Source organism: Orcinus orca, chromosome 1, assembly GCF_937001465.1.
Source record: "Orcinus orca chromosome 1, mOrcOrc1.1, whole genome shotgun sequence".
In the NCBI taxonomy this organism is placed as follows: Eukaryota; Metazoa; Chordata; class Mammalia; order Artiodactyla; family Delphinidae; genus Orcinus; species Orcinus orca.
Window position 1 is genome coordinate 157,782,132 of NC_064559.1, and position 14,158 is coordinate 157,796,289.

At 40.6% G+C, this 14,158-nt stretch overlaps 1 protein-coding gene across 1 annotated transcript in view; it reads right to left on the reverse strand.

Annotated features, from left to right (window-relative positions):
• The window catches only part of UBE2U (ubiquitin conjugating enzyme E2 U), a 42,707-nt gene extending 37,730 nt beyond the window's left edge, over positions 1–4,977 (reverse strand). The window contains exons 1-3 of the mRNA XM_033408995.2: positions 4,482–4,977; positions 2,889–2,970; positions 1,793–1,885 (exon numbers count right to left, since the gene is read on the reverse strand). Of these exons, the coding sequence (XP_033264886.1) occupies positions 1,793–1,885; positions 2,889–2,970; positions 4,482–4,547 (241 nt within the window). The 5' untranslated portion in view covers positions 4,548–4,977. The remainder of the gene's footprint in view (positions 1–1,792; positions 1,886–2,888; positions 2,971–4,481) is intronic.
• Positions 4,978–14,158: the final 9,181 nt, after the last annotated feature.

Consider the following 14,158-nt stretch of genomic DNA (forward strand, 5'->3'; position numbering starts at 1 on the left):
AAGGTGTGGAGAAAAAGGAACCCTCCTACACTGTTGTTGGGAATGTACATTGGTACAGCAACTATAGAGAAATGTATGCTGCTTCCTTTAAAAAACTAAAAATAGGGCTACCATATGATCCTGTAATCCCACTCCTGGGCATATACCCAGAGAAAACTATAATTCAAAAAGATACATGCACCCCAATGTTCACTGCAGCACTATTTACAATAGCCAAGACATGGAAGTAACTTAAATGTCCATCAAGAGATGAATGGATAGGGCTTCCCTGGTGGCGCAGTGGTTGAGAGTCTGCCTGCTGATGCAGGGGACATGGGTTCGTGCCCCGGTCCGGGAAGATCCCACATGCTGCAGAGCGGCTGGGCCGGTGAGCAATGGCCGCTGAGCCTGTGCGTCCCGAGCCTGTGCTCTGCAACGGGAGAGGCCATAGCAGTGAGAGGCCCGTGTACCGCCAAAAAAAAAGAGATGAATGGATAAAGAAGATGTGGCATACATATACAATAGAATACTACTCAGCCATTAAAAAAGAATGAAATAATGCCATTTGCAGCAACATGGATGGACCTAGAGATTATCATACTAAGTGAACTAAGTCAGAAAGAGAAAGACAAATATCATATGATATCACTTATATGTGGAATCTAAAAAAAAACGGTACAAATGAACTTATATTCAAAACAGAAATAGACCCATAGACATAGAAAACAAACTTACAGTTACCAAAAGGGAAAGCAGGGGGAGGGACAAATTAGGCATTTGGGATTAACATATACACACTACTGTATATAAAACAGATAAGTAACAAGGACCTACCGTATAGTGCAGAGAACTATACTCGATATTTTGTAATAACATATAAGGGAAAAGAATCTTAAAACGACTACATATATAACAGAATCACTTTATGGTACACCTGAAAATAACACAACATTGTAAATCAACTATACTTCAATATAAAACAAAAACACACTAAGAAAAAAGCGCTTGTTTATAACCTTTGCCCATTTTTCTGTTGCTTTCTGTTTTTTCTTACTGATCCACAAGTGGTCTTTACATATTATAAATATTCTGTTTTATGCATTGCAAATATTTTCCCTCAGTTTGCAAAAGTCAGTGTATTTTTATCTCTGTTTATAATGTTGTTAGCTATAGAGAAGTCTTAAAAAGTTTATGTAGTTTAATGTGTCATGCTTTTCTCATGGTTTCTAGGATTTGTTGTTTTTAGAAAAGCCTTTCTCACCACACCCATAAAAGTTCTATTAGATTTTCTTTTTAGCATTAAAATTTTTTGCATTTGTAATCGATCAAGAATTTACTTCGCATATGACTTGAGGTAGCAATCTAACTTATTTCTTTCTAAAATGTTAATTTGTCTGTGCATTACTTTTATAGTAAAAAATTAGGTCCAACTAAAATACTGAACAATACAGGAATTAAGTTTATCATTCAGTCATTAAAAATTATATTTTGAAGAATGTTTAATATTGCAGAAATAAATGTATTACGTCATTTTAAGTAAAAATATATAAAACTTTGTGTAATAACTCAACTATGTAGATAAAACGCATACATAGAAGAAGGAAATAAATTTGGTTAAATATAGAGAATAGTATCTCTCTGAATTAGGATTCAGGTGATAATTTTTTTCTGCCTTTTAATATTTTCCCCAATAAGCATGCTTACTTTTATAATCGTAACAAAGTGATTAAAAAGAAACATTATTAAACACTAACAAAGAACAAGGTTAATGGGGACAGAACTCGTGATGATAAAAATTTCATTTGTTCCTTACCATTTGGATGAAAAGGAATTGTTCTAAATTTCACAACTGGAGGGACAAAATTATACTCCGATGTAAAATTTATTCTCAGTTGGAAGAATGATCCTGTGATACAAAAAGAAACATTTTTACTAAAGTGTCATGTTGAACTGATTAACTGTAACCTAACACTGAAGTTTATTCCTACAGTTTAGCCTCCCCAAGGTCCCTAGAGTTTTATTATATTAATAAGTAAATTGGATTATAGGATGCCTAGACTCCTCTAGATGGTGTAACAGACTCCTCACAATCTAATTCCATGTTTTCAGCCACATTCCCACTAGTCCTTTCTACCCACTGACCCTGTCCCCCTAACACCCGGCCCCTTCACTGTGTATCTCATCTTTACTGAACTCACTGCTCCAGAGCCCTCTCTTGCCACCTCATGTCAGGCTGTTTACTCTGCCTGGATTTCCTTCTGATTCTAAACCTGGTGAATTCTCACACATTTTTTAGGACCCAACTCAAGGGTCACTTCCTTGGGAAGCCGTTCCTGACTCTCCAAGGCAAAATTAACTAATCACTGCCTCCTCGGTATTCCATTCAAAATCCATAATAGAACATGTTATATTTTATTGTAATTACCCACTTACATGCTTTTCTCCCCTACCTCACTAAACAAATGTATCTTGTTAATCCGCAACTGTAAGAGTGCGTGGTCATTAAAGCTTATAGTTGCCTAGTTTGCTTGAGAATTTGATTTATGGAAATTTGTGGGAAAATCATAGAGGAAAAAAATGAGACATAATTGTGGGATTTTTCTGCCAACAGGCATTTTGTTAGCTATTCTCTGACTTCATGGAAGACTGTCAGATGATATTCTCAATTGATAATGCTTTCCTGTGTGTGCTTCTTAAAATCATGATAACATCAAGATTGGGCATAAAGAAAAATTCAAACCTGAAATTTCCATCCATGTTGACAAATGGCAAAAAATTAAACCATATAATAAAAAAATAACATGTAAATACTTTAAGAATTCTAGAAATTTATACAATGCAACCTTAAAGAAAATAGGCTAATAATACAAAGACTTTTAAAAAAGTAAATTAGTTCTGAAAGCACAAACCATGCCAAACTGTATTCTGTAGACCTTCAATATCAGCTTCCCATTGCATCATATCTTCACTTACAGGAAAGCCAGTAATACCCTTTAATTAAGAAAAATTAAAGCAGAAAAAAGATTAAATATTTAGTGCAGCTTGGAAAATCAGATATTAGATTACAATGAATTCCAAAAGCTCTACGTTTTCTTTTTCTGATAATTTTTTTTTGATTTGGGGAAGGTGTTATATATCGCCTTATTACAGAGAAGATAGATTCCAGAAAAACATGCAATAGCAAATTTTAAATAAATCAGTAGTGTAGTGTGCAAATCACAAGTGGGACAGTAAGGTCAAAACTAGAATGTGTGGCCTATGTAAGACAACAGACAATTTAAGACTCAAATTCAAAATGAAAGAAATAGTTGGAAAGCTTGCATTTCTTCAAAGATTTTAAAAACCATATGGATGCTATATAAGCCATGAAGTAAGAAAATTTTCATTAAGAAAAACACAACTCTAAAATTATGCTCATATATAAAAATAAAATTTTCCTACACTTGAGGCATTATTCCAATGGAGGGACAAGAATGGATTTCATAGAATAAGGTTATTGGTTATGCTGAGGAATACACTTAAATATAGTCGATAAATACTTCTGAGCAACCACATAGTTATTAGGTATGTTAAGTGCTAGTCTGGATAACCATTACATCTCTATTACCTACATTATCTATATTTACCTAACACTTCTCCCTTCAACAGATTTTCTTTCAACAGAAAGCCACAAAATTCAGGTGGAGCGGAAACAACATCAAATGTTACTTTCATACCTCTCGAATGTTTGTTGTTGAACTCAATAATTGTTCCTGACATCTCCTGTTAAGGCAATACTTCTATGGCAGGAGTGAAAAGAGAGCAATGCCATTGAACTACACCCTATGCAGCTGTTGGTAAGCATGCTACACCCTCTTTCTATGCACGGCTTTCTATTCTTTCTAAGTACACCCTCGCCCCTTCCATTTTTAAATTCTCCATATTGTATGTGATGAAACAGCCTATGACAACCACTGAACAGCCTATGAACACTGAAACCTCATTGGTGGCATTCGGGGCAAAGCCTTGCTCTGTGTTAAAATTATAAGGGAAAGGTGCTTCTGTATTATATGTGACAGAAGTTGGCAAAAAGTGCACTAGACAGGAAGTAGTAGAAAACCCTGTGATGGAATCCTGCGGCCAAATATTTACTGACCCTTTCTGCGGCTTAGGTTTCTGGTAGGTAAAACAAAATACTACGAACTTATTTTGTAGTATTGTAATTAATGAGTGCAACCCTGGACCTACTAGTCACTTACTACCTGATGGACCCTGATATTCACGGCTTAAATGCCCATAAATTACTCAGCATAGTGTGCTCAATATTGTTAACTATTATCATGAAGTGCAAATAGTTGTTATTATTATGAAGCAGATAATTATACTGAAATAGGTTCATTAAACAAGTCTGTAGTGGCAAAGTATGTTTAACTAAATTATGCCTTATAGAATAAACACAGATTAAACTGCTTTTAAAAATTGGTACTCCAATGAAACACACCCTCCAGGTCTCCAGTACTCACCTCATAATTGTTTTTCTTCAACTCTTGGAATTCTCTTTGCAGCAAGATGTAGGCTCTGCTGTACATGATAAGGCAGCAGAGTCTGGCACTTGTCCCCGCACTCCTAGGGTTCGCTCTGAGGCAGGTGTCTGAGGTTATGGGTCACCTTCCCGCACCTAGTTAACTGACATAAGTTACTCGCTTTCTCGACCGAGCCTCAGAACGCTGCGTGCTCCCAAGATAAGTGGCTCTAAGTTGGACGTATAACAGTGACTTTTTTTCTCCTCTGACTCTTCCGAAGGAGGACTTCAGAAGGAAGACGTGAGCACTTTCTCAACTGCGGTGTGTCACTGCAGGGCCAGCCCACAGCCCATCTGAAGGCAAACCTGGATGAGCTTCTGGGACCACCCGTGCTGCTTGTGCGTGAAGTGGGCGTGAAAGGCGTAAGCGTAGGGCGGTCGTAGCCGTTTGTTGTCTCCGCTTCACAGGTGTAACTAACTGGGTGCCGGCTCCGCCGGAGGATGCCAATCGGTTGCCAAGCAACTGGACCGAGGAGGGTCTAGAGTGAAGGAGGTGGGAGCTTCTCCGCTCCTCATCCAATCAGCGACGTGGGACGGCCTCTGGAAACCTCCGCAGCCAATCGTCCAACCGGTTCAGTTTGAAAGGCCAATGAGAGCCGTTGTTGAGGCCCCCTCCACCCCCGCTCCCCGTGCGCCAGCGAGCTCCACCAACTTTTTGACTCTACCCAGCTGGGGTGGGGGGAAGGAGGGGGGAAGTCAGAGGATCTAGCATGTAAGTCTGTAAGTCAGAGAAGCGTTCACTCGAAGTCCTCCGAAATAATGTTTTCTTTTTCTTTTAATATCAGAAACCATCAGGTAATAAGTGACCAGTAGTACAGGTCTGCACTTATTTATAATAACTTATATGGCACGTTAGCGTTCACGATATGTTCGCATACCTTATTATGTCATCGAATCCTGCAGTTACTCTGGGAGAATGCTCCACAACAGGGAACTACTTAAAATTTCTCAGATTCCCATCTCTTGCCGGAGAGTTTTGCACCTGCTGTCCCTTCTGTCTAGACACTCACGACGTTCCTTCCATCCTTCCTCCCCACATTTTTCCTTCACTCATCGTTCACATTTACCTTTGCCTATGATTCCTTATGGAATCCCCTAAGACAAGATTAGGCTCCTTTCTTGTGATCCTAGAGGACCCTGTTAGTATTTATCAGGCTGTATCACAATTGCTCATGGCATTCTCCAGCCCACTGTGAGCTACTTAAAGGCTTTAATCTGACGGTGTCAACTACAGAAACTGGCATCCTTGCTCAGAGTGCTTTTTTTTTCTTACTATTTATTTACTAATTTTATGGAAACGGGACATGAGTTCAATTAGTTCATTCCACAAATATTTATTTAGCACTTCTCATATGCTATGGAACAATAAAGATGAAGTGACTGCCCTTTTGGCTCCATATTCAGTAAGTAAATATACAAAACCAAAACAAGTGTACAAAACAAAAATCATAATTTCAGATCACAAGTGTATATAGACAATAAAACAGTAATGTGATAGAGAGTAGGTAGTTAAGGGTTAGAAATGGTGGTCAGGGAAGGCCTTGGTCAGGAGTAGACTTTTGAGGTGATACATGAAAGGTAAGGTGAGAAGGAGCCAGCTATAAGAAATGTTGAGGGCAAAGAGTTCCGGGAAGAGGAAAACACAATTGTTCTCAGTCAGGAAAAAGCTAGGCTTCAAAAGGGAACCAGGGAGGGCCTGAGAGAACATGGCGGAGATGTGATTAGGATGGAGCCCTACACGGTGAGAAGTCTGGGTTTTATTTGAATAGAAATGGGAAACATTGAATGGCTTTAAGCATGAGAGTGTCATGGTCTGCTTTACATTTACAAAGTTACTCTGGCTGCCTTGTGGAGAATGGATTGTGCAGGAGACCATTTAGAAGGCTCCCATGGTCCATTTCATGTCCAGGTAGGGTAGCTTAGACATTCCCAACAACATCTTAACTTTACTGACATTTGGCACAATAAAATGATTTGATTCTGTGTTTCATAGAACTGAATACAAAGGGTTTTTTTCTATTAAAATATCAACTAGGACCTGAGATTGAATTTTGGGGGGCTCTCCTTCGGATGCCATCAGATTTTCACTTGGGTTTATGTAGGACTGGCAATGGATGGTGAAAGTGAAGAAAGGGCTGCTTCTGTGAGAAAGTAATGGACCCAATTTGGGGATATTAACTAGGTTTCTTGATGATACTGTGGTGGCCCTGTGGTCCTTCCTTCTACTCTGATAGGGGAAAACTGTGATAATAAATGCAGACTCCTTTGTTTTTTTGTGTAAAATTTTACTCTAGGAGAAATTATGTTAAAGTAAGAGAGAAAGATAAAATTAAAGCATTCTTTGTTCTGAAGTTTTAGAAATTGTTATACATATGGTACTTTAGTGCAGTGAAAATCAAGCTGGTATATTCTCCTACGACCCCTCAAATCTATTGCTAGCCTTGCCCTCTCCTTGGGACTTCAGACTAGTATACCCAGCTGCCTGGTTCTCACCAGGCTGTCTCAAGGACATTTCAAACTCAAAATATCCAAAAATAAACTCATTACCTCCCATCCTCTCAAGCAGCCTTCTATCCTGTTTGTTTTACCCAGTTTCTCAAGCTGGAAACTTGAAGTTCGCTCTGACTCCTCCTCTTCCTCATGACTTACATTTAATCACTTACCAAGACCTGCTGCTTTTCTAGCTTCTTCTCACACCTTATCACCAGTGCCCAAGTGCACAGCCTTGCGATCTCTTGCTAGAACACAGAACATCTTTATACTATATTCCCTGTCTCCACACTTTCCTGTCATAAAACTTGACAGTAATTATTTAAACTAAACATGTGATCATGTAATTCTCTGCTTAAAATACTTCAAGGAATCCCCTTCACCTCTCCAGCTTATTCTGCCTCCATCTACAGAGTTTTAAATGTGGATTGACTTCTCAGGGTGTGGGTAGGGTGGCTGAAATTGTGGACAACTTTGTATGTGTCTGTATATCTATGTGTATGTGTGCGCACATAGACTTTTTTTTTTGGTAGAACAGGGGCCATGGAATTCATTCATTTTAATAATAGCCTGTGATGTAAAAAGCTTAAGAAACTATGCACTACAGTACAAAGGACTGAAAAGAGAAATGTTGCATTATATTTCTTATGGTAGGCAGAATTCTAAGATGACCTCCAAGAGCTCCACCCCCTGCATAATCCTCAGGACTGTGAATATGATAGATTTTTCTCCTGGGATTAAGTTGACTTATGTGGCATAGTTGACTTTAAGAAAGGGAGATTATCCTGGATGAGGCTGACCTCATCTGGTGAGCCCTTAAATGGGACTGGGCTCTTCCTAAGGCGAGTAATTGACAGCATGAGAGGGATTCCACGTGAGGGAGATCCTCTGTTGACACTTTTGAAAATGGAAGGGGCCAGGAGGCAAGGAATTTGGGCAGCCTCTAGGAGCTGAGAGTGGCTGCTGGCTGACAGCCAGCAAGAGAATCAGGGCCCCAGTCCTACAACCATAGCAACTGAATTGTGGGACAAACACATGAGCTTGGAAGAGGACCTGAACTTCAAATTAGAACATAACCTGGCCAATACTTGTGAGACCCTCAGTCATGCCATACCGAGGTCTGACCGAGAGAGTTGTGGGCTAATAAATGGTATTGTTTAAAGATATGAAGTCTGTGGTATTTTGTTATGCAGCAATAGCTAACTTATACTACTTCTTACCCAGAGTGCACAGCTACTGACCAAGACAAGCTTTGTGGCACAAGGTCAGTCACTTACTGAGCTGGATTTACCTGATTCAGTGTGGAAAGAACTTGGGACCAGTTGATAGACATTAACATATGGCTTTAGACAGGGTTAGGGGATAACATGGGTATGGCATCCTGAAAAATGAAGTGAACCAAGGCTCACGCACAAGTTTTCATCATCCTCGGTGAGCAAGGCACCTGACAGTCTATTTTATTAAACATTTGCAAAGTTACTGAGGCCATCTCCAGCCTTAACAACCAAGAATCCCCTCCCCCTCTTTTGAAAAACCATTCTTTCCCTTAGGAGTGGAACAGATGTTTTCGTTTTACTTAAACTAAAAGACTGTTTTTCTCATCCACCAGGAATATGTACCAGTACAAAGTGTTAACCTCATTTGGATTTGAACCCCCATCCTCAAGAGCAAAAGAAGGCTGAGGATCGCCAAATGTCAGCTCAGCTGTGAGAAGCGTTTTAAATCATATTTTGACGTATGTTACACTGTTAACTAGAAAATGAAGTGCAGCACACATGCTTCTAGTAACTCTGGTTTCAAATCATATGATCCCTTCTTTGTCTTGAAGACCTTTTGATGTGTGTTCCCAATATTGAGTTTCTCTGCTTTTAATAATCTTATATTCCTTCCTCAATATAAATGTCATGAAAAATACTGAATGCTAATCTTCAAAGATCAAACAGGAAGAAAGAGGTAGGCAGCATAGTTCAGTGACTTGAATTCCTGAAATTTCTCATTTAAAAATTTTATTTTAGCTTATAAAAGTCTAGGCTCAAAGAAACGCTTCGTTCCCCTTTGTAAAGTTGCAGTTGCAGGCTCCCCCAAACTTCAGAATTCTGTTAGCTGTAAAATAATTTGCTCTCTCCCTGTCAGGTACCTGAGATGCAGGGGCCCATGGATCACTATTTATATCTATATTTGTGTCTACCTAACAGAGGGGGACACAAAATCAGTACATGCTGGCTTTTATTTCACCTTCTTTGCTTTAGCTAGGGCGACCCAGAGTCCAGGTTTGCCTGGGACTGGGGGAATTCATAGGAAAAAGGACTTTCAGGGCTAAAACTGGCATAATCCCTGGTAAACTGGCACCCCTGGCTATCCTAGCTTGGGCTTCAAGAACCTTTTTAGGGTGGGAGTTGCGTAGACAATTTGGTAACAGCTGTTTGTTTTTGGAGTTGGTGTTTAAAGGTTTGTGTCTATTTGTTTTTCATGGCAGGCTGGTGCCCAGACCTCGTAATCATAGTTCTGAAACATCATGCCCAGAGTTACATCAGGAGAGGATATTAGCAATGCCTATGATGAAGGAATGCAGTGCCTGCTTGGGTACTTTATTTGCACTGAAGTGTTTTAGGAGAATCATGTCTCCTTTCACTTTGTTCCCAACATGGGAACACCAATCACTGAGAGATAATGCATTTCATAATATCTAAGTACGACTGTGACTGTTAAGTGTGTGTGTGTGTGTTGGGGGCAGGGGAACTGGTTAAAGGATATAATTATTCTAGGCTTCTTTCACATGTATATCTACAAAGGCGGACCAAGCTTTTAATATACCTTTGCATAGCGCTCTCAGTTGCCCCCTGGGGAGTTCCAGAATTTCAACATGGGAGAAGCTTTGAGGTGGCAATCAGCTTGGAGGGGGTGTAAGGGACGACATATGGTTTACGGATAGCTTAGTGATGTGTCTTGAAGCTGTTTTTACTTAGTGTGTGTTTATTAGGGGTGGTTTGAAGGGAGATGATGAAACATTCATGGGTTAAGCCCACTCCCACTTCACTGGCACCAGTATGGAGTGTTCTACGTTATGGCATGTGCATGAATAATTAAGTAGGATATTTGTGCTCTAAATATTTTACCACATTAGAAAATAATGTATCGCTTTATAAAAATTGTTTAAAACACATTGAATAATGATAGCAACATTGTCACTTTTTGAGCACCTCCTATGTGCCAGATACTTCTCATATATTTGTATATGTTCTCATTAAATGCTTATATCAACTCTGAAAGACAGGTATTAGAGAAAACGGATAAAATTGTATATACTATGTTTTTGAGAACTTTTGTGTCAGGCACTCTTCTCTGCAACTCATGTACGTTACTTAGCTTCAATCCTATGAAGTGGATACATTTTCAGATGAAGAAACAGCAGTTCAGTAACTTGTGTAAATTCACATGGTTACCAAAAGGTGAAGGGAAGATTTAAACCCAGGCTGTCTGACATTAGAACCTTTACTCTCAACCTCTGTGCTACATTTATACCATTTTACGGATAAGGAAGTAGAGATTGCTTTACTTACTCAAGGTCATCCGGATCACGGGCTGGAGCAGTTGAAAAGTACATGTGCCTGCGCCATTCTCCCCATCCAGGGTCCGTGAAGGGGGGGCGGGCGGTGGACATATAGTGTCAGATGCTATGTCTGAGGAATTTATAGATTTTATGGTCACTTTTATGGCACATTCTGGGGTGGTCTTGAGAACTTAGCATTTTTAAAATCTCCCCAGACCATTGTGATAATGACCAGGTCTGGCAACTGTTGCCCTACTGTAGGGCTGCCTAATAAGTTTCATTCCTGGTGCCATTCTTGACTGATTAGTAGGTTATCTAGAGCAGTATGTTGAAACTGTTCAGGCGAACTCTGAGCTCAGCTGGGAAGAGCACCAGTGAGTGATTAGCCGCACACACAAGAGAGAAGGGCGCTGGTGCCCTGGGTTTGCTATACTGACTCTATGCACTCAGGGCTTCAGCTGGGCTGGGGATTGTGTTATTGTTCCCAACTATTCACCCCCTTCCCTGGAAGAAGGTTCTGCCTGCTTGCCCCTGACTGTGACGGTGTGGCTTGCGGTGCCTCTCAGTAGGTCAAGATTCATCCATGTCCTACGGTCAGCTTTGGCCTCAGAATTTGTGTTGACCAAGAGAACGTGAGAGGTGGACGTGATATACAGCATGTCTGAGCGCGAGTTTTATGAGTGACTGTTTCAGTTCTGCCTCTTGCTCTTTTCCCTGTGCCATGAGAACAGTGTGTCCTGCAGGGACCTGGGAGCAGCTACAGCAGCTGACCCGCCTCTGCTGACTGACATGAGTGAGAAATGAACATTGGCTCCTACAAGGCAAGCTGCTGAGATTTTGCAGTTATTATTGCCGCCAGGCTGACTAATACACTCCATTTCCAGAGTGAACTCTGGAAGTACAATTCAGTCCTAAACTGTCATTTGCCTTAATATTAGTTTTAGTCTTATCAGGTTGACTCTTAGTAAACTACCTAGATCATGCCATTGGGGAGTTGCAACTCCTTTCAAGAGATTCTAAGGGGCAGAGACTCAAAAGAAACCTTTCAGGGAACTGTGTTAGGATGGACCCCAATGATAACTGGAGTTACATCCCTAATGCCCACGGGCTGCAATGGCTGAGGAGCACGTGTCATAGAATGGAGCCTGATCTCCACCTATTTCTGTTGCGAATTACATGTGCCTCTACGGCCATGGAGAGCTTGAGCATTAATCTACGTCTTTGTGCAGCCAGTTCTGTAGTTTCGTGTGTGTCTTTGAATTTACATTCAAGAACATAGGTCCATGAAGCTTGACCTTTAGAACCACTTTCCTGCAAATTGAATATCCCCTTATTTCACCATGTTGAGCTCTTGAGATATTGACCTTTTAACAAGTGTAAGTACATGTAAGTACAGTAATGCCCTATCTGATCTTAGGAGTCGTTCTCCTAATTTAACCATTTTGGGATAAGAACAGCTACTAACCTGGTCACTTGAGTGAGGATCAGTGTCATGTCGGGCCTGGTCAGCAAATGTCATAGTCCTCGTGTGAATAACCAATGCATAGGTGCCTAGGATTCAAGTAGTCATAAATAGGTAAGCAGACCTTCTCCCTGTACGGCTCTGTTTTGAAGCGTTCCCAGCCTAATTTCCCAGAGGATTACGCTGACCTTGGGTGCTTTGATGGTTTGTAAGGCTCTCCTTCCTCTGAGTTAACAGCTTCCTAACACTCTTGGCATTTATGGTAACAAACTTCAGGTGCAGGCATCTTGTAGCAGCAAAACTTTTCCTCTTATGTGTGTGCTCCCTCGTTCCTTCTGCTCCTCTAATATAGCGTTTCCTCCTTAGCGTTTGAACTCTTGGTTGAAAAAAATGCTCTATAAATGAAGAGTCTGAGCTTCACCTCTCGTACCTCCCCCAGAGCTTTCCGCCCTCCAGAGGCAGAGGGGAGCACAGCGCAGCAGAGGAGTACTCAAGGCCAGCCAGTGGGGACTGACAGCCTGCAGCTGGCAAAGGAACACAGTGGGACCAGCCACAGGTGACTGCATGCAGCCAACTGGGTCAGGTTGTCACAGGACACTCAGGGGAGGTGGGCAGCCTCTGCAGCTGCTTCTGCTTGCTGTTTACTGGGAGCTGGGCCTTCCCCCCTCCCAAGAAGGACTAGCCTATCCTTGACCTCAAGTTGCAAAGCAGAGGAGAGTTCCTTTAGTTGTGTTAATCAGCAATGCAAGGAGTCAAAACAAAAAAAGGTACACCAAGAGACCAACTCTTTTGTGCTTGTCCATATGAAAGAAAAAGCTTTTGGTCACCTCCCAAGAATGTGGTCTTGAGTGAACTAGACATGGAGTATATTCTTGGCAAATCTAGGTGCTGTTACTTTTCTATCCAAGTGAACAACTACAGAAAATATAACCAATTGCCAAATGGTTAATGCAAAAGTTTTTAGTGTTGAATTTTTGATGAAGTAAAACCTGACTACCTTTAAGGGGACTAAAGTGGCTGAAATGTTCATATACACATTGCTAAGGATGTAAATGACCATCCTCCCACCTTCCACTCCCAGGCCTTTAGGCTGGCCTGTAATTCTCACTTATTGCTGGATCCCACCCCAGAATTTCTGATTCAGTACGTTGAAGTGAGGCCTGAGAATCTGCATGTCTAACAAGTTCCAAATCTGCTGGTCTGAGGACCACACTTTGAGATCCCCTGAGATAGGCAACCGTCTTTGAAGGTGTGTAGATAGAGCCCGTCTTTAATCAGTATTGAGTGGTGTGTAGGAGGTATTATCCGAGGTGGTGCTGTGAGCCTGCAGATGTTGGTGATTAAGGAATTAAGGGTAAGGCCCCAATCACAGAGTTGAGTTTGGGATGGTGGGAGGGGAAGAGCCTGGAGACATAAGAAGGAAATGGGAGTGAAGGGCAGATTGAGGAATTCAAGTGAGAGGGAGAAACCCAGCCTGACACCGATCTCACTGCCATGTGAAGTGATTGCTTTATTGAGTTTGATCGCTGAGGCGGTGACAAGAGCTGTACCTAAAACAGATGGATAAGGCCCTGAAGGTTTTATTGTATCCCCTTCTGTATTAAATAGCAGAAATGGACAAGTTCTTTGAACTTTCATAATGATACTCATTTTCCTTGACAGTGTGTATTAATCGCCAGATGGGGAGCTCTTTCTTTTGGGCAAATAAGGTCATAAAGATAAGCTGTGACAATTAAATGGCCACATTTCTTTTATTTTATCAATATGGTTGGAGTCTAAGTTGAACATAAGATGTACACAGCTTTTTCTTCTTCAGAATTCTAAGATGATTTTTGATGTCTAAGTTCACATGGAAACATCAAGGCAGAAAAAGATGCAACTTTAAAAACCAATTTTCACATTACATTTGATTGTTAAGTAATTATTCAATATATTATTTTGATTTTAAAAATTAGAATCTTGCCATATATAGGTGGGTGATATATGGTCATAAAGTCATTGGGATTCTGCCTTCCACCTATGGTCACTAGCAAAAGAATGTCCAAGTCTATTTTAAAAGCTTACTTAAAAATAATCATTTCAATGAAATAGCAGTAAATACGAATTATGATTCCTC